This window comes from Lucilia sericata, unplaced genomic scaffold (assembly GCF_015586225.1).
Source record: "Lucilia sericata isolate MDLA Ls3-8-SP2 unplaced genomic scaffold, ASM1558622v1 Contig000074F_arrow, whole genome shotgun sequence".
NCBI lineage: Eukaryota > Metazoa > Arthropoda > Insecta > Diptera > Calliphoridae > Lucilia > Lucilia sericata.
This window is the reverse complement of record NW_023994108.1, coordinates 428,604-451,113: the sequence shown is the minus strand read 5'-3', so window position 1 is coordinate 451,113 and position 22,510 is coordinate 428,604. Positions and strand designations below refer to the sequence as shown.

At 30.5% G+C, this 22,510-nt stretch overlaps 1 protein-coding gene across 1 annotated transcript in view; it reads right to left on the bottom strand.

Moving 5' to 3' along the window:
- LOC119616474 (exportin-1) overlaps positions 1-14,728 on the bottom strand; it is a 28,794-nt gene extending 14,066 nt beyond the window's left edge. Inside the window, exons 1-3 of the mRNA XM_037972834.1 lie at positions 14,399-14,728; positions 12,386-14,043; positions 1,108-1,478 (exon numbers count right to left, since the gene is read on the bottom strand). Of these exons, the coding sequence (XP_037828762.1) occupies positions 1,108-1,478; positions 12,386-13,892 (1,878 nt within the window). The 5' untranslated portion in view covers positions 13,893-14,043; positions 14,399-14,728. The remainder of the gene's footprint in view (positions 1-1,107; positions 1,479-12,385; positions 14,044-14,398) is intronic.
- Positions 14,729-22,510: the final 7,782 nt, after the last annotated feature.

The following is a 22,510-nucleotide window of genomic DNA, read 5'->3' as shown; positions in this document are numbered from 1 at the left end:
ATTTCATAATTTAGATGCATTTTCATTCATAAAAAGTTTTTTACAAAAAAAATTTTTCTTTTTAATTTATTTTTAAATTTAAATTTGTCAAACAAAACATAAACATTTGGTTTTGTTTACTTATATAATCGATAAAAAACGACAAATTTTATTAAATCCCTAGGTAGATAACACTGATACATTTACATTTTTTCAAACGAAATTGTAAAAGTTGATAAACATTTTTCAAGACTTCAAACAGAGTACCAGCCATATAGTAGGGATATAGGCGAAACTGAAGGGGTTGTCAAACAAAATTTGTTATTCTCTTCACACAGACGAGTTCTGAGAGAATAAAACACAGTTGAGAGAACTAAACGTACTCACAAAACATCAAATTTTCTTCGCGAAATTGCGAGGATATTAGCACTTAATAATTTTACTTATCACTTAAACTTAATATTTATTATTTTTTGCCACACTTTTAATGCATTTAAAAATCCGAAAATAATTTGTATTTTACAAATGAAAATAAAATATTTTTTATTCTTTGACATTTTATTTTATTTAAAACTGAAAAAAGAAAAGTTGTATATTTTCGTATTGAAAATGAAAAAAGTATTTCACATACTTATTTTCTTTTTCCATTAGTGCAAAAAGACGTGTTTATAATATGTTTCAAGATGAAATATCTTCTGAAAAAATTAATTAACTAATATTTTCATTCACTAGTATATGAACTCCCAGTAATAACATACAAAAAATAACGTATCAAATAAACATTTATTATTTAGTACCTTTCGAACAACTGTGTTTATTTTCGTGCTTGTACTAATACATTCTCACCAGTTAGGTTTTTGACAGGGGACTTAGGTCTTTGACAATCCCTTTCGCCTATATGCTACTATATGGTACCAGCCTTTAACGAAATTATGTTTGTAAAAGAAAACAAAGTTTCTTAATATATACGAAAAAAGATATTACGACAGGTTTTCGTACTTTCGTAAAATTAGAAAAGGGGTTGATTAAAAAAGTAGTTACGAATTTTTTTTTTTATTTTCAGTGTGGCCATATGGGATCGGTTGGTTTTTCGTAAGTAAAAAATAAATACGTATAATAGATACATACCTGTTGTGGTTGTAAATCACAAATAATGCTACTCATAGTACTTAAGATTTCATCAATAAACGTGCAAGCTTCATTTGGTTGTATTGTTACAAAATATCGCCTGCACTTGATAGCAATTTTAATAAAAGTGTCGCATGCCATATCCTGGACACCGTCATGAGTCTCATGCATAAATTCGAAAAGTTTATTTACAACTGTTTTAAGAAACTTCCAATGAGCTCTTAAAAATCGTGGATACTGTCCCACAACGTACATAATATTTGACGCAATAATGGCTTTATTATCTTTACCCTTTTTTTGTTCGCATAAGCCCAATAGATCTTTAATTACGGTCACCAAAAAACGTTTCTCATCCTCTTCACAAAAAGCACCTAAAATATAAATTGATGTTTAATTAATTAAAAATAGTAATAAACGTAAAATTATCCAACAAATAAAAATATTTTATTTATTTTAATAAAAAATTCAAATTTATCGAAGGTTAGATACCCTTAGATACCATAGTGATGAGGGTATGTATGTATGTATGTATGTATGTATGTATGTATGTATGTATGTATGTATGTATGTATGTATGTATGTATGTATGTATGTATGTATGTATGTATGTATGTATGTATGTATGTATGTATGTATGTATGTATGTATGTATGTATGTATGTGTGTATGTATGTATGTATATATATGTATGTATATGTATGTATGTATGTATGTATGTATGTATGTATGTATGTATGTATGTATGTATGTATGTATGTATGTATGTATGTATGTATGTATGTATGTATGTATGTATGTATGTATGTATGTATGTATGTATGTATGTATGTATGTATGTATGTATGTATGTATGTATGTATGTATGTATGTATGTATGTATGTATGTATGTATGTATGTATGTATGTGTGTATGTATGTATGTATGTATGTCAACATTTGTGTCATAAATTAGCGGACTTGATTTTAGGGGCGGATTCCTCCCATGTGAATAAAATACAAAAAATATTTTTCTAGGAAACTATTGGAGCTAGAATCTTCAAATTTTGTCCCTGTGAACATTTGGGAAAAATTAGGGAGGATTGACACCTCCCTTTTGAATTAAGTACAAACAGAAAAAGTAAAATTCGTATATCTGTGAAACTGTTGGAGCTAGAGTCATAAAATTTTGTACGAAGAACTTTGACATCCATGTGAATATTTGGGTTATAAATTGGTGGACTTTCAATAGGGGCTCCCACCATATGAATTAAATAAAAAAATTCGTATTTCTGGGAAACTGTTATAGCTAGAATCTTCAATAATCGTAGTCTGTTTTTTATTTATATTGATTTTATTGGTAGCAATGTACACACATGTAGCTAGTATTTATATATAAATTGATTTTGTCTATATTTAAATTTATTTAATTTGCAAAATTAGAACTCGAATCGCGACTTCTATTTAACACTATTTAATTTTTTAACTCTTATCGCGAGCATAATTTTTAAGCTCGCGAGTCAAAAAGATTTATTCGCCTATGAAGGGATTTATATTCCTTTTTTTGAATAAATAAAAAATAAATAAAAATGAAATATTTAGCTTGCATTCAGTGTCGTCATTACCATAAGGGCACTTGGGGCACTTGCTCATATCCTCGACGTCAAGGAGCCCCAAGCAGTGTTGGTATTCAGGCTTTGTGTGTTTCGATTCGCACGTGCGAATGCTATTGAAAATTTGTAATGATAATATTTCTGAAGCTTTAACATCAATAACCAGAAGAATTTAGGTCAAAAAAATTAGAGATTATTCTTCTAACAGAAATATGGAATGTTCTTTTAGGAACTATGAACAAAACAAACTTAAGTTTACAGAATAATAGACTATTAATGTTCCCATAAATCTTTACACATCTCTCTGTTGTATATACACTGGTTTCCCGGTTTAACGAATACTCAGTTTAGCGAATTCGAGATTTAACGAACGGACAAATTGTTTCCATTGAGTACCTTATATTACGAATGAATGAGTAAATTTTGTACTCGATATAACGAATTTCAAAAAAATTGTATATAAAAAATAATACGGAGAGATCACTAAACTTCATTATTAACCAAAAGCAATAACATATTAAGATTTTATATAAGTTCAATATCCAATTCAATTGGTACAAAATTTACAATCCTGGAACAGAAACTAAAACAACACTTAAAAAGTTAGTTTCGGAAATATAAATAAAATTTATTAAGTAGACATACATTTTAATATAAAATTCTTTATTAAAGGGAATATTATGATTATTTTACTAATAAAGTGTGAAATGGAATTGTTTGTAATGAAAATTACCGTAAAATACTTAGAATTCAAATCGATTAAAGTGGTGTCAAATCCCTAATTTGGTTTTTTATAAGAAAAGAATTAATTTTCGAAAAGAAACAACTTTACCTTCATTAAACAAAAAATATAGTTTTTTACATAATTTTAATAAAAATTTTCATAAAAAAAATTATAAAAATGCAAGGAAATTGTCAAAAACTTTATGTGTGCATTAAAAAAGATTTAAAAAATTGACTTCCTACCTTCTATTACCCTATTTTTACCATTAAATCATAGAAAAGTTGTTATTCGGTTTAATGAATTTTTCGTTTTTACGAATGGACCTGACATTATATCTTTCGTTAAACCGGGAAACCACTGTACATGTTGAAGGATTGAAAAAAGTTGATTATACTCCGATTTATGGTGACAATATTTAAACAAATAACGAGTCCCGTGCTTGACGTTAATAGACGTCATTTACTTCAATGTGTTAATAATTAAATTTATGAGGATAGTGACGATATCGGGCCAGGAATATAATTATAACATGAGACTTTCTAATTTCTGTAAATATTTTTGCAGTCTACTTGATAATTTTTCAACGGAGATGCTGAGATATCAAAAAGAAACAAAAAAATTTTGATTTGTCTCTATAAATAAAAAAATAATAAAGGAAACAAATAAGAGTGTTATATTCGTCTGTGCCGAATCTTGTATACCCACCATCAAATCATTGCCAAAAAGGAATGCTTCCTTATAAATAAACTTTGATATTTAAGAATCGATGCTTTTGTTATTATCAAAACAATTTTCTCATTTATTACATCTATGTATAGGGAAATTTTTGTCGAATTTTGTCGCTGTCCTTGTATTTTTAAGGTAGCAAAAGCGTTAAAATTATTTTCTGAGGGGACGTTTGGTAATTATGGACCGATCCTCGTCAAATTTTCTATAACGATTTTAGTTTAGGCTAGTAATGAGCGTTAAAGCCATTTTCCGAAGGGAACCGTATATGGAGGTAGGATAAATTATGGACCGATCGTTATAAAATTTTACAAAGCGATTTAGGTTTCTATATAATAAGGGGACCTTATATGGGGGGTAGGGTCAATTATGGACCGATCCTTATAAAATTTTACAATGATATTAAAGTTTCTATAAAATATGTTCGTGTCGAATTTCTATAGATGCTTATTTTAGACCATTCTGAGCGTCAAAGTATTTTTCTGAAGGGGACCTTATATGGGGAGTAGGGTCAATTATGAACCGATCCATATACAATTTTACAAAGCGATTTAGGTTCCTATAAAATATGTTCATCTCGAATTTCATCGCTATAGATGCTTCTTTTGGACAGTTATGAGCGTTAAAGTCATTTTCTGAAGGGGACCTTATATGGGGGGTAGGGTCAATTATGGACCGATCCTTATAAAATTTTACAATGATATAAAGGTTCCTAAAAAATATGTTTATGTCGAATTTCATCGCTATAGATGCTTTTTTTAGTCAGTTATGAGCGTTAATGTCATTTTCTGAGCGGTACCTTATATGGGGGATAGGGTCAATTATGGACCGATTCTTATAAAATTTTACAATGATATTAAGATTCCAAAAAATATGTTTAAGTCGAATTTGATCGCTATAGCTGCTTTTTTTAGTCAGTTATAAGCGTTAATGTCGTTTTCTGAGGGGGACCTTATATGGGGGATAGGGTCAATTATGGACCGATTCTTATAAAATTTTACAATAATATTAAGGTTCCAAAAAAATATGTTTAAGTCGAATTTCATCGCTATAGCTGCTCTTTTCAGTCAGTTATGAGCGTTAATGTCATTTTCTGAGGGGAACCTTATATGGGGGATAGGGTCAATTATGGACCGATCCTTATAAAATTTTACAGTGATATTAAGATTCTTATAAAACATGTTTATGTCGAATTCGCTATAGCTGCTCTTTTTAGTCAGTTATGAGCGTTAATGTCATTTTCTGAGGGGGACCTTATATGGGGGATAGGGTCAATTATAGACCGATCCTTATAAAATTTTACAATGATATTAAGGTTCCTAAAAAATATGTATATGTCGAATTTCATCGCTATGGCTGCTTTTTTTAGACAGTTATGAGCGTTAAAGTCATTTTCTGAGGGGGTCCTTATATGGGGGATAGGGTCAATTATGGACCGATCCTTATAAAATTTTACAATGACATTAAGGTTCCTAAAAAATATATATATATGTCGAATTTCATTGCTATACCTGCTTTTTTTAGTCAGTTATGAGCGTTAATGTCATTTTCTGAGGGGGACCTTATATGGGGGATAGGGTCAATTATGGACCGATCCTTATAAAATTTTACAATGATACTAAGATTCCTAAAAAATATGTTTATGTCGAATTTCATCGCTATAGCTTCTTCTTTTAGTCAGTTATGAGCGTTAATGTCATTTTCTGAGGGGGGCCTTATATGGGGGCTAGGCGAAATCGTGGACCGATATTGCCCATTTTCAATACCAAACAAACTGCATCAATATAAAATATTTGTGCAAAATTTCAGCTCGCTAGCTGCTTCCGTTTGGATTCTATCGTGTTTTCAACAGACGGACAGACAGACGGACAGACGGACGGACATGGCTAGATCGTCTTAGAATTTAATGAGGATCCAGAATATATATACTTTTGTGGGTCTTAGATGAATATTTCGATGTGTTACAAACGGAATGACAAAAACAATATACCCCCCATCTTTTTTGATGGTGGGTATAAAAACTTATAATAAAAATTGGCTGGCCATATATTAATTGAAAGATTTGATATTTTAAAAACGATAGATTTTTCTATGTAAATGTTTTATTTGTCATCAATATTTTGTATAAAAACGACCAGTTAGTATGTCAAAAAACAATTAAAAATAAAAAAAAAATGTGGAAGATTTTAATAAGTGTGAAAAAAGTCACAAAAAAAAAAAAAAAAAAAAAAACGGGAGTACCAGTGTCTAGTTCAGATATTAAGAATGATTCTTTTGCAATAACAAGGTCCATGGCAATTCAATTACGTCCAGAACTATCCAAATACGAACTAACTGTAGAAAATTGCTAAGTCATATTGAAGTTATATTGTGGTCTGATGTTCTTTTCCTTTAATGGAGTCGGTCAAATTTATAAATACAAAGTGGTATATATTTTTTACGGCTTCTAATGCTTTATGTATGTATATATAGATATTTTGCGACAAGATTCCGAATAGATGGAATTTTTCCAATGACTAAAATTTTTTATCGAAATAAAAATATTTAGAGAATGAATAGTCTAAAATAAATAAAAGAGCAGCGAATTTTAAGTAAAAATCTGATAAAACGAAAATAATAACAGAGAATTTATGGTGAATCTTGAAGGAGCGGTTAAAACAATACCGATTAACTCCTATCAATTTGGGCGAGCTTTAGCAGCTTTGAACTGATGAAGAAAATGAAAAATTAGTAGAAAATGTGCCAAAACGTTTAAACACTTATGAAGAAATTTTGAAAATATATTAAAAATGCAATTTTTCCCAAAATTTTTTGTTTGGTGCAAAATTCAGTACATGCGTGTTATTTTAGTTTGTTTGTTTTTTACTTAGATTTTGAAGTTGTTTAATTTGAATTGAAATTAATTATGTTACATATTAAATATATAACAAATGGCATAAACAATTTTAGGATTTGGTTTATTACTTCTATTTTTATTCCATAAGAAGTCTACAAAGTACTAACATATACCCTTTGTGCATGTACATTAGGGTGAGTCGAAAAAAAAATTGTCAGTCAACCCCTCCTATTAAAGATATGTTCATAACATTTCCAAAAATATAAAAAAAAAAAATATTTTTTTGGCACGCCTAGAAATACCGCCCTTCTTGTTTTTTATATATTACGTCGCCATTTTAAGTCCGATCGTAACATATCGTATATCCATATTTATGGCACTCTTAGACAATTTTTTAATCCGACGTCATATTCACAATTTTTTTCAAAATAATTTACAATACAAAAATTGCATCCTACTCCCTATCTAAACACAAGAAAGATCATTTTATTCAGCATTAATTTTATTAATTAATAACAAAATCACGTTGGTACATAAAAACTAAACATTTTCTTTTGTAAAATTCGATAAAAATTGAAGAATTATGCTAAGTTTTATAAAAATATTTTATATTTTTTTCCATACAACTACTTGCATGTTTCTTGTTTTTTTTAACAATTTTGAAAAATGTTTATACTAATTTTTATAAAATTTGATAAATCTATTTTATGATAAATTAACCTTTCTTTTAAATAGTTACATATTTTTAAAGAAGTTCTTGAAATAGTTAAAACCAATAAAAACAGAATAGTCGGGAATGGCCGACCATGAGTATATTTAAAATGCAATTTATTGATGAAAAACTGTTTTCCTGAAAGAGACTACATATGGGAACTAATTCTCTCAACATTTGGTGGAGGGATTTTTATGTATGTTCATTTGACTGCTCCATAAAAACGAAGTTGGGAATTTTGCACGTCTCCCCTCTAGAATTGTTCTTTGGGTTGTAAAACTATGTCATACAAAAAATTAGGCTGATAGGATAACGTTAACAGGTGCCGCAACAGCTCTGAAGTTTCCAAGTGCATTTACAACGGAAAAATATAGATTTTTTCAGGAAAATATAGATTTTTTTCAAAGGAATCGTAATGTGCACAGAATAAGTATTTCGGAATAATATAAAACACAAAAATTGCTTGAAGAATTTAGAAGTTATTGCAAATTCCCCAGGCCATTGGCGTGTCTCACAGCACATGAATTCGAAATGTGACAAAAAAAATTTTTTTGAGATATATTCTAAAAAAAACATTTTGTTACTTGAAATATATCTATAGTTACTCGAATATTAGTTTTTGTCCTTATAAGATAACGCAAACTTGTTCTCAGCTATGGTCAAAAAAGTTTGATTTTTTTTTTATAACGGTCGTTTCAAATCTACAATTTTAGTTTTTTTGAAACTTTGTTTAACAAATTTAAAAATTCTTAGGAGATCTCATGGGGATTTATGGATAATAGATAAGGCTTTTGAACAGTAAAAAAATAGATAAATATTTCTTACAGTTTAGCTGTACCTACGATTTGAACTCGTCGGATTTCGGGAAAATCGTATTTTTTTTTTTTTTTGGAATATTTTAGAAAATACGTATTAACTGCCTGTTTCACAATATCGAAACAACATTTTCTTTCTTATAAATATATTGAAAACAAAAACAAAATTTTTAATTTATGTGTTGTTTTCAATATATTTGTAAGAAAGAAAATGTTCTTTCGCATTTAGAGAAACCTGCAGTAATTCTTTACTGTTGTACATTTAAAATAAAGTATTTTCAAAATATTATTTACAACATATATATCCGAAGCTTTATTAAAATTGGACATTTTTAACCCATAACTGTGGAGTTCAAAGGTCAAATTTTCCAATATTTGGGAATTCTTTGTGTACCATATCGAAATAATAATTATTTGTCGTCCATATTTACTAAAAATTACTGGAATTTATGATATATAATCCAATATTTAAAATAGAGTGAAAAAAAGCCAAATTAACCCTTTGAGGCCCTTGTGAACAATTTAACACCAAAGTTCAAATATTCGAAAAATCTCTATCTATTTGAATAATGTTCTATATAATTACATGAATAACAAAAATAAAACAAAAAGTTATATTGTTAGCTTAGTACGCAAACGTAACAAGTCCTCTTTTATACATTTTACAGGAGAAGAAAAAAACTTCATAACTTTTCTTGTGTTCCATATTTTTAAAATCTGTAAACGAAGTTTTCTTCATAGATTTCTCCTTTTTTAATATCGATTGTGAAACAATTTAAAAATAATGCAGTTGAATACTTATGGTGCTTTTTAGGACTTAGCACATTTTCTTTTTCTGAATTTTTATTTTTTGCTGGACTTAGCACATTTTCTTATAACTTTTTCCTTACGTACATGTTTTATTTTGAAGATAATTTGATACAAATGTTTTGCTGTGTCCTTCGGACGAAGTGTATAAAATTTAGTAATGTAGTAAGTCTACGATTTCTCATAGCCCCCATACAAGTGGCTCCTCAGAAAAGAGATTAAACAGAAATAAATATATTGAGTTATTTTTTTTTGTATTCAAAAATTATATAGTAAAGAATGGCGGACATCTGGCTTTATTTGATCCTAACCCCCATATAAGATCCCCTTCAGAAAATTATTTTAACGTTCATAAATGCATTAAACATATCAGTATAGCTTTGAAATTTTATATAGACAAAACTTTAATTAACTTAAATATCTACAAATTTTTATGAGTTTCGGTCCATATTTGACCATAGCTCCCATATAAAGTACCCTTAAAAAAATTACTCTATACCAGAGTAGTGCTGAAATCCGACATAAACAAGTTTTATGGGACCCAAAAACTATTTACAACATTTTATGAGGATAGGGCAATGTTTGACCCTACCCCCAACGACTTTAAAGCGCACAACTGGCTTAAAGTAGCATTATAGCAATGCAATTCGACGTTAACAAGTTTTATAGGAACCAAAATTTCTTTACTAACTACCATGAGATACGGTCCATAATTTACGCTATTCTCTATATCATCCCTCTTAAAGGAAATAAATTTATTTTCAATATTTACTTGTTTTACTTTATTTTAAAAAAAGTATTCCATGATTTCTTACTCAATTGAAGATTTTACAAACTACACACTATTTCCTAGACGTTGATGTACAAAATGTTTGATATTTCTTTTTACGTGACTAATTAATGCGTTTATAATAGCAAATTGTAAGGACTTAATACTTTTTCTTTTTATATTTTTATTGTTTTGAGGACTTAGCACGTTTGCACTCCACAGCAAAAGTACATGTATAAAGTAAAAATAAGATAATTGTTTGATTGTAACATGTGTATTTCAAGTTATACTACCATTCTGCGTTAAAATCTCAATTTCTGTAAAAAGTGGACTTGTTACGTTTGCGTACTAAGCTAACGATATATTAAGCATAAAAATTATTCTTTAACCCTTTTTGACAATGGAGTAAACTTGAGGTGTCCATTTTTAAAAGAAAAATTTTGTTTTTAAAACTTATAATTTATGTAAAGCTTTTTTACGGTCGATTTGGCCTTTGAACTCCACAGTTTATGGGTTAAGAATGTCTGATTTTAATAAAACTTCAGATATATATTTTATATTATCTGGACTTTAATATTCTGAAAATGAATGTACATCAGTAAAGAATTAATACGTATTTTCTAAAATATTACAAAAAGTTGCGATTTTCCCGAAATCCGACGAGTTCAAATCGCAGGTACAGCTAAACTGTAAGATAATATTGATCTAATTTTTTTCCGTTCAATAGACTTATCGATTGTCCATAAATCCCCATGAGATATCCTAAAAATTTTGCAATTTGTTTAACAAAGTTTCCAAAAAAAACAAAAATTGGAGATTTGAAACGGCCGTTGAAAAAATCAAACATTTTTAGTCATAGCTGAGAACAAGTTTGCGTTATCTTATAAGGACAAAAACTAATATTCGAGTAATTATAGATATATTTTAAGTAACAAAATGTTTTTTTAGAAAATATCTCAAAAAAAGTAAATTTTTGTCACATTTCCAATTCATGTTTACGTTATCCTATCCGCCTAATTTTTTGTACGACATAGTTTTATAACCCAAAGAACAATTCTAGAGGAGGGGACGGTCTGTCGGACAATATTTTTTTTTTTTTCCTTCATACAATCTTGAAGCACTCTAACGCTCATATAGGCGATAGTTATGGTAGTGTTTAAGAGGGAATTATCGACCTTGATAATTCCAATTCGTATGGTTGTATGAGGGCTAGGGGAATAATGCACCGATTTAATCCATATTAAAACAACTTCGTCCTTGGGTAAAATGAAACATATGAGGTTATCTTCATCAAATTATCTGTAAAATTGTCACTTGTAGTTTGATTACAAGTGTACATGGACGGACAGTCGGACGGAGATAGCTAAACCACTATAGTGCTGTAGATATAATTAACTTTCTTCTTTTTTGATAGTAATAGTAATATCTGAAATAGTTTGTAACTGAAAAAATAAAACAGGATTTTTTCCTAGCAAATTAATTTTTTGTTGTGAGAACACAGAAAAAATTAATTTTAAAAAATTTTCAATTAAACGATTAATCGAAAATTTTAAAAGGGTTCAATTCATTTTGTATTTGAATCATAAAAATGTATAATCAAATACGTATTTAACAACAACAAAAATATAAAAAAATAAAAATTTTTATACGAAATCAATTATAAGTAGTAATTGAATATACAATTTTTGTTATAGGTTGAACTTCAATAAATAAAATAATTGAAAACGAGGTTTTGGTAATTGAAATCGTTTTTCAGTTTTTTCTGTGAACGGATGATAATGAATATTTGAAAATTTTTAAATATTTATAAAATAGCTGTTTATGAATAAAAGTGAGAATTTCAACAGCCAATATTACATATAATTAAATGCTTTTTATTCTTTTATAGCCACAATTTCAGATTTTGGGGAAGGATCCGAGACATCAGAAGTCGCGCATAGAATATTACGTCTAATTAAAAAATCGTCTAAGGGTGAAATGTAGCTACAGCCATAGACACTGATATATCACATGTTACGATCTGGCTTAAAATGACGTCGTAATATATAAAAAACAAAAAAGGAGGCAAAAAAATAATTTTTATATTTTAGGAAATGCTATTAACATCTCTTTAATCCTAGGGGGTGACTGACACAACTTTTTTCGTCCATAAAGACCGAATGTACCTATTTTGGGAAACATCATAGGAAATAACTAGCTTTATTTTGAGAAGGGTAACTCAAGTCGATCTAATATACATATGTATGTATATAGGTATTTTACAAATAAATAAAATTAATTTCTAAAAATACATTACTTACCTGATATGGAACCGATTGCCCAACACAACGTGTTTAAATTTTTCCACGAAAATTCAGTACCGTTAACCTGATTTAAGAGTTTCATTGTCATTATTCGTTCTGTATCACCATAATCCAAATGTGTCAAAAACACTAATGCTTCACGCATATTTTTATACAAATTAATGGCGTTAGTGTCTTTCATGAATTCGCGGACCACTTCTCCGTTTTCATTCTCAACAACAAGAACTTCTTCTGGTTTAGCCATGCGTGATATCATGATATATCGTACTTTTGATAATATTTCTGAATAGAATCGACGTCGTGGAAAAGCAGCGTTGCGTCTGGCTAAAGTTTGTCCTAAATGAACGTTAGAGCCGCCTCCGAAAGACTCGCTTGTATATAGGTCTTCTACCAAACTGTTCCAATACTCTAAGCATATTTTAAATACTTCAACATCTTCAACTTCAGATATCATCACCAAGTAAAGTAAGGCTTGGTTTAAATAATCGACATATTTCACATCTTCTACCAGTTTACCGTGCTCTTTTAGGAAAGTGCATAAAAACATTGCCAAATTTTGAACGAATTCTTGTTCGCTGTCGCAGCCATTGGCATAAATATGATTCATGCTAGAATTTTGGCTGATCATTTGATCCAACTGTGTCATAGTATCTTTAAAAAGATTTGCAAAATTTTCGTTGTAATCCGGAACGGTGAGACCAGCAATTTCCGATAAACATTTAAGGGTAACATTTCTAAACATCGGAACGCTAAGAAATTTAAAAATAAGAGTTTCGATCAACGTTGTCTCGAAAATGTAACCCAATGGTATCCAATTGAGGAAACGCAATAGAGTTTCGAGTGTAACCTGTATAAGTGGAGCATTCATTGAACTTTCGAGGACAAAAGAGCAAAGCTGAAATATTTGCGAAAATTCTGAACACATGGTGTCCTTTAAATGTTTTGCTTTAGTTTGTGTTATTTGCCCGGAGGAAAAATCAAAAACTTCTTCACTAAGATTTTTCAATATAATCATATTGTTCTTGCATAATGATTCATTTGTCTTTGAAGCGCCAACAATGTCACTAATAAAGGTTTCCCAGTTGCGTGGCCACTCACGCTTCAATATTTGCACCAATATTATGTTCAACTTATTTAAATAGACTTTGTTCGCCTCCATAGTAGCAGCGTCCGAGGACGTTTTTATTATAAGACCGACGACATACTTTTTGATACCCTCGCACTGATTGCGGGGAAGAATTTTCCAACGCGTTTTGATTACTTCCTCTAAAATTTGCAATGCGTAGTATTTAGTCTGTTGATTTTGTGAAAACTCTAAAATACTATCTACACGCGTCCATGCATCAGGATGCTCCTTAAGCGTGGTAAGTATATCTTGGGCTAAACGAAGCTGCTCACCCTGCGATGTATATAGACACTCGACTATGCGGTCGAGAAGATTAATATCAAGCTTTTGTGAGAAATCCAGCAATTTGCTGGCTTCATCTGTCGAAAGCATCGCCATTGCCTTATAGTAAAAGCAACGTTCTTTCCGACGTCTTGTACTGTCCGCGTTAATCTTGTCCCGGTATTTTTCAGAAATAAGTGCACGTGGGTGTGAGCTGTTCTTTTTTCTTTTTAGCAAACAAATTCCGTTTTAAGTAAGGCGCCTCTTCCTACAAAAATATAAAAAATCAAATTTATAGTTTATTCATTTCTTTACCGGCAGGCATTTAGGCAAACTGATTTTGTTGTATAAAAATATACTGCTTTATTTCGCCACAATGACGTTAGCGGCAGCAGCAGTAACCTCCATTTTCGGGTTAACACACAACAAACACAAGTACACACAAATATTCAACGAAGAAAAACGTTTGCTAATTCATTTTGGCTAAATTCGCCATTGGTATTTATTTTAATTGCGATTTAAATAAAAAATATTGAGAAAATCATTCAAAACTCTTTAAATGCCGATTAACATTATAAAATGCAATAAAATAGATTTTTATTAAATTCCAGACATGTACTTACCTACAGTCTGTATGCTTTGTGCTTCTTCTATTCGCCTTAAAAATATATAATATGCGAAGAAATAGAAAAACCGAACACAAAATCGGCACTTAAGGCGAAAATGCTGTAAAAATTATTCGCGCAATTTATTCCAAATATTTTTTAGTGCTTATTGAACTTTAACAAAATGAACTTCTTTAATTTATCTGTATTTAAACCTCAAAATCGCAAAAAAACACTTTTTTCGCAATTAAATTATTGTTTCCTATGCCGTGGTGTGAAATTGTGTTTCTTCATTAATTTTACCAGCGTCCCTAAGCAACGTTGCTTAAAAATGTAAAATTATATCTACTACTTTATTTAGCAAAAAAACATTGATGTAAAAATTAGTACTTTTGATTTTTCAGTACTATTGAAGTACACAATGGGAAAAGTACTACACACAGTGTTGGCCAAACTTCGAGTTATAGAAGAGAGTTATTGAACGCGACTTGTGTTTAAATGTAAGCGGAATCAGACAGAGTACACAAAAATATATATCAAAGATATTTAAATTTTAAAAACATTATAAAATAAACTGAAATTCTTAAAATTCTCTATTATTCTGCATTAAGACTATTGTTCGGTTCATATTTTTCAGCAAACTTTAACACTTAGGGCTAATCTTTAGGTGAAAGATTAGCGATTAAATTAAAATTAATCCTCGAAAGATGTTTTTGAGTACTCAATTAGTTAATTTTGTTTGCAAGTTTAAGCGCCCAATGGAGGTGGTTTAATCTTAAGCACGAAATGCAAAAGTGTAAACAGCTGATGCAAAAAAATTAATAAAATTTTTATAAATATAAACATAAAAATGTTCTATTTATTGATTAGTATAAATTATGGACACTTCAAAATACATTTTTTTATTTTTAATTTAAGTTTTCATTAATTTTCATATTAAATTTACAATCGTCTTCTTCTTTTTTATAAAATATGCATTGTTTTGATAACAAACAGTGACATTTTCTGTTGTTTTGTATGGCAACACTGCGAAGTTTAATCTTGTACTCAAAAACATCAAAGGGGACTAACATAAGATTAAATTTATTTTTAGATTAACTAATCTGATTATTAATTGGCATTTGATTACCATCTCAAAAACCCACTCTTAGGGTGGCACTTTCTCTACTCATGTTTCATAATCGACATCATACTGCCGGTCCACGCTAGGAAACTATTTCTGGGAAACTTTTGATTTTGCGTGAGAAAGAAAGAGAAAGAAATATCATTCATCTCTCTCGCGGTACGGAGTTTCTCGTACTCTGAAACTCGTTTTGTTATTCTTCTCATTCATACAAAAACAAATCAACGCAATTAACATGTAGTTTCTGAAACATAAGTTTCTATGTGTAGACATTAAGCAAACTTTAAAAGAGAATTATGAAAAAGTTTCTCAACTAAAGTTTTCGTGTGTGGACCGGCACATTTTTAATTATAATGGTTGGCTTTATAAATTTTTTTTAGGCAAAATCCACGAAAATCGTATTCATAAACGTATAATTTTATTGTAGAGACGTCCCTTTTTAAAAATGTCTTTGATAAAGTTTTTTTCGTTAATTTGAAATCGAAACTTATAGTACAAGGCCAATGTAAAGGAGGATGTACACAACACGCGTTGTACACGGCAACGTGTTATAGGCTTCTGTCTTCTTCTGTTGCTGTTACTCTCAGTAACATTGTCAATCATTGGAAAGACCACCGAAACATATGTTTTTATTGTGGTCTTTACTAAAGTGTTTGATGTAAATAGATATTTTCGTTCATTTCAATTCAATAGTATATTTTCATTTAACAAGTTAGACCACTTTTATCTGAGGGGACACCAACGTGCGACACGAGTTTGTTGGCAAAGGGGGTAAAGAAGAAAGGGAAGTAGCAAAAGACGCACGAATCGTAATTTGAGGGGTGATTCTGACGTTTCTTTTGAATCATTTTCGTATTTTTGCCAGTTGCTTTTTTTATATTCTTCTTTCCATGTGTAATGTTGTTAAGAGTGCATTGTGATTAGTGTTGTGTATTCATTTGAAAATAAAAATAAACATACTTTGACGTAAAAACATACATACTTTGAGGTCGCAGTATATGAGGGAGTCTCGGGAAATAAATAGTAAAAGAAGTGGAGTTGGTGCGGAGGATGTGTTGGAACCTAAACTGTGGTGCTTCTCTCAATTAGAATTTTTAAAGTCACATTGTCCTTGGCGCCATGGCTTTATCCATTCTCTTCGTTGGCGTTTATTTGGCAAATTACTTGTCATTTCGCAACATTCTACTAACCCCAATATTATCTCCACGTCTTCTCTGTCATCCAAATCTCTAGTTTCAATAGCGACTTCTGTTTAATTTAATAATTCTTCAATAATATCGTCCTTCTCATTAGTCATTTTGATTAATATGTACAATATGTTTATTAATATTTATTCTTTAACAAATTTGTATTTAATATACTTACCCAATCTTCAAATTTTAATTAAAAATATTAAACAACTTCAGTTTCAAATGTTTACGAATATATGAAATAAAGAAGAACAATCAATTAAACGTCAAAATGACGCGCCATACAGTAATAAAAAAAGTCACCATAGTGCCAGTCCACACACAGAAATTTTAGTTGAGAAACTTTTTTTAATTCTCTTTTAAAGTTTCCTTAATGTCTACACATAGAAACTTTTGTTTTAGAAACTACGTGTTAATTGCATCGATTTGTTTTTGTACGAATGAAAAGAATAAGACCTGGTCCACACTAGGAAACTTTTGTTGAGAAACTTTTTCTTAATTCTCTTTTGAAGTTTCCTTAATGTCCACACATGAAAACTTTTGTTTCAGAAACTACGTATTAATTGCATTGATTTGTTGTTGTACGAATGAGAAGAATAACAAAACAAAACAAGTTTCCGACTACGGGAAACTCCGTACCGCGAGAGAGATGAATGATATTCTTTCTCTTTCTCTCTCACGCAAAATCAAAAGTTTCCCAAAAAAAGTTTCCTAGTGTGGACCTGCAGTAACAAAACAAAACGAGTTTCCGAGTACGAGAAACTCTGTACCGCGAGAGAAATGAATGATATTTCTTTCTCTCTCACGCAAAATCAAAAGTTTCCCAAAAATAGTTTCCTTGTGTGGACCGGCAGATATAAACGTTCATCATTTCACGAAGTGTTTTGAGAAAAAAGTGGTCTTACACATTGTAGTTTGTACGCGTCTGCCGCGAAAAGTTCAGCAACTTTTAATTTTGACGCGTCGGCAGCTGCTCAGGATTGTATTTTGTTTTGTGTAGAAACTAAAATGAAATAAATTTCTCCAACAATGGAAGAAAAATATTGAAAAATATACAATAACTTAAAATCTTGATTTTTAAAACAGTAATAGTCTTAAAAAACATTAAAAGAAAGATAAAAATGACGCGTGGTGTGTAACTTTCCGCTTATAAAGCTCGTGTTGTACTTCCACCTAAAGCGGCATGCGGCTTTAATAAAATTAATTTGTTTACAAAATTTTCAAAAGTTGAATATTGAAAATCAATTGTCATAAGTATTTTTTTTAACATTTTGAAAATTAACAAAAAATAAAACAAACAAATACCAAAAATATTTAAATACGGAAGTGATTCGTTTATATGTTTTTGTGTTTACTTGATGACGAGGGCATCGGCCCTTCACCACCGAGCAGTCGATTACCACTAGAGTTTGGGAATTCCCGGACTTTCAATTTCCCGGGAAACGGAAATGAAAAAAATAATTTCCCGGGATTCCCGGAAATCCAGGAATCCCAGAAATTTATATAAAACTAAATTTGTAACTATAATAACATTTTTTAACAAAAACAGACTATTTTTTTTAAATTTAGCGATATCTAAAATATTCTCTCTTTTGAGAACAAATCAAACCATTTTTTTAATTTTGCCAAAGAAGAAATTTAAACATACATATGTACTTATTTAAATCCAGCCTGTAGGGTACTACATGATCTCAATATTCGCGGCAACATAGAAATATTCTTCCACTAAGAATATTCGCAAAAATTATCTGTCCTTGTCTTTGTTTGGATCCCTGTTGCTAAGTTTGCTAAGTAGAACGGGATCAGCTCTTGATATCTCTAACGCCGTTTCAGTAGCAACTCCGTTGGTATTATAAAGAGCAGTATCCTCACATTCTTTCTTCAGAATGCTGAAGATAGATGGAAGACATTGTGGCCTTCTTTCAATGAGAAATGCACAAGACACATTATAACCGGGAATACGCGGTTGATAGCAGTAATAACAAGACACTGAGTGCTAGGCAGATATGCAAGTCGGCTTGGGCTACCCTGCAATGAGTCGCAGTTGCAGGTAAAAGGAAGAAACTGTCTTCCATCTTCTCTGTGAAGGTCCTGCTCTAGCCGCTAAAAGCGGCTAGTTACTTCATAGCCAACCATGGTGAGATAGTTTGCACACCATAGGACTATTAAACAGATCATATACTCCATGGGCAGAAGAATAGTTAAGTATTAAATTAATAAGATTCATTCATACTTCTTACTATTAATAAAATATAAAAAAGATCAACTATTCCGTTATTTGTGGAAACATGTCCAGCTACTGAGATAAATCAAACGCTTTCCACAGACGTTGGCTTTAGAAATTCATCCATTTCAAAATGTTTGCTTCTATTTGTACTTGCTTCAAGTTAAGCTTTAATTGGTAGTTTTTAATTAAGGATTTTTTCATTTCCTTCTGCACCATTAATGATGTTTTGTAATTTGACTTTAAAAAATCTACGATAAATTATAAAATCGCTAATTTCTCCAAAATATGTTAAAAATACGTTACTTAAAATTTCCCGTTTTCCCGGGAATGATAAAAAAGTTTCCCGGGAAATCTCGACAAACTTTTCCCGAGAATTCCCGGGATTTCCCGAACCCTAAACTCTAATTACCACATACCACCGCATGCCGCTTTCACTGGTCCACTACAATTAATCATGTTTTATTTTAAAATAAAATATAACAAGTAAGAGTGCTATATTCGGCTGTGCCGAATCTTATATACCCTTCACCATAGTGTATTTAAAAAATATAAATTTTATAAAATTTAAATTTATGTACCTATTTAATTTTCCCGATTATATCATTATTATAGCAATAGCAAAACAAAATGAACAACAACAAGTAAGAGTGTTATATTCGGCTATGCCGAATCTTATATACCCACCATCAAACCTCGTTTGACTCGAACGAAACGTACTTATGTCAAATTTCATCTATATACTCGTATATTTAGGCCAGTTATAAGCGTTAAAGTAATTTTCTGAAGGGGATCTTATATAGGGGGGTAGGGTCAATTATAGGTCGATCCTCATAAAATTTGACAGACAGACAGTAGACAGAATTTGGTTCGTATTAAATTTACTTGTGTCGAATTTCATCGCTACACTCGTATTTTTAAACCATTAATGAGCGTTGCAGTCATTTTCTGAAGGAGACCTTATATGGGGGGGTAGGGTCAATCATGGACCGATCCTCGTAACATTTTTTAGATAGATTTTGACTCGTATGAAACTTACTTATGTCAAATTTCATCTATATACTAGTATTTTTAAGCCAGTAATGAGCGTTAAAGTCATTTTCTGAAGGGGACCTTATATGGGGGGTAGGGTCAATTATGGACCGATCCTCATAAAATTTTGCATAGTGATTTTGGATCATAAGAAACTTACTTATGTCGAATTTCATCCCTATATTCGTATTTTTAAACAAGTTATGGCTGTTAAAGCTGCTTTTCGAGGGGCCACTTGTATGGGGGCTATCCGAAAACGTGGACCGAAATCGCCCATTTTCAATACCAAACAAACCTTACCTATAAGAAATATTTATGTGAAATTTCAACCCTCTAGCTCTTTCCATTCGGACTCTATCGTGCTTTCAACAGACAGACAGACAGACGGACGGACGGACAGACGGACAGACATGGCTAGATCGTCTTAGAATTTAATGAGGACCCAGAATATATATACTTTTGTGGGTCTATGATCAATATTTCGATGTGTTACAAACGGAATGACAAAATCAATATACCCCCCATCTTTGATGGTGGGTATAACAACGCTAAACGAAATAAACACTCAAAAAAACAAAATACACAAGGCAGTAAAACCAAGAAACGAAACTGTACACCAACAAACAAAAACAATATACACAAGGCAATGAAACACACAGCCATCCAAACATACAAAACTGAATACACCAAGAAACAAAAACAATATACACATGCCAATGAAACACACAGCCATCCAAACATGTGAAACGAAATACTCAATGAATAAGCAGTGTTGTTGTTGTTGCTTATTAATCAAAGCATGAAAAAATTGTCTTTTTTAATGAAATTTTCAGAGGTTGTCTCGGATTTTTGCTTATATCTACGTCATTTATGGACCGATTTTGCTGATTTTAAATAGCGATCTTCTCGAAAGCATGTCTAACAGAATTATTGAAGATTCGGATCTCGCCGATATCTGGGGTCCTCTAAAAACTGATTTCAACAGACAGACAGGACATGGCTTAATCGACTCCGCTATCTATAAGGATCCGGAATATATATACTTTATAGGGTCGGAAAATTATATTATAGAAATTACAAACGGAATGACAAACTTATATATACCCTTCTCACGAAGGTGAAGGGTATAAAAACGACAATTTAAACATTTACAAATTTGTACGTAAAAGATATATTTTAAGTTGATTTTGGGGATAAAATAATCTAGGCATTATTAAATCAATCATTTTATTTGTATAATTAAATATGGACAATTTCGTGACTTTTTAATATAACCGTATATGAAGAAAATCCCACATGCCTACAATTTAAATTTATAATACATTAGAAAATTTTTTAATTATGCTATGTATGTAATCAATTACAATTGCCAAAAAAGTATACTATTAGACTAAAAATAAAAATACTTTTTTTATAACGGTATTATAAATACATACGTATTATTTTATGTAATATTATATTCTTATGAAGATTTTACTACAAACAAAGTATAACAAGTAGTCCGACTCTCACATATGGGAAATTACTCTCTCACATGTACGAGTGCCGTGTGAATACGGCTCTCTTGTGAGAAAATTAAACTTGTCAAAGCACTCAAATATTCACCTTACTTTTTTGACCACTTTTAGGCATCGTACGCGAAATTGCACTTATCCACAAAAAAACTGCATTTTTTTTAAATAGTTTTCAAGCTCTTTTCATTAAGAATTTTGTTTAATTTGCTTGAACTGGAAAAAAATATTTTTTTTTAATTATTGACATTTAATTTTTGTTGTTGTTGAATTTTATTTTACAAACAGAGTTTCAATTTTTGGTATTGAAAATTCAAACAAAATTAAAATTATAATTTTTTATAAAACTCTGTGTGTTCAGAATGCACCAACAAATATACATTTTTGTTACCAACACATATTTAGAGTTAGGTACCTTTTCACTAACACATGCTTAGAGTTAGGTACTGCCCTTCAAACATTTAAAAGAGAAAACTATTGCGCATCACCCCAGACGCCACGTCAGAAACACTTCTGGACGATTGTCAGACGAGAACGCACATTTTACAAAAACAAAATACATTGATTTCGAATTTTCGTCTTCTAGAAATATACTTTTAAGTTACTTCCGGATGATAGTTAGAAGAGTGCATCCATTTTGCTTAAACAAAAAACCATGCCTGTTGAATTTTTTTCATCTGGAAGTATACGTTTTAGTGACTTCTGTATGAGAGTTGGGTGAGAACACACATTTTACAATAACAAAATACATTGTTTCCTAATTTGTATCTTCTTGATTTGTATGTTTATGTCACTTCTGGAAGACAGTTTGAAGAGTGTTCACATTAATGTTGTATTTTATTCATCTGGAAGTGTGGATTGTAGTCACTTCTGTACAATTGTCAGACGAGAGCACACATTTTACAAAAACAAAATACATTGATTTCTAGTTTTCGCCGTCTGGAAGTATACTTTTAGGTTACTTCCGGATGATAGTAAGAAGAGTACAAAAACAAAAAATATAAATACTCCATTTTTTTGCGTGAAAAAAAAAATAAAAATAAATAATGC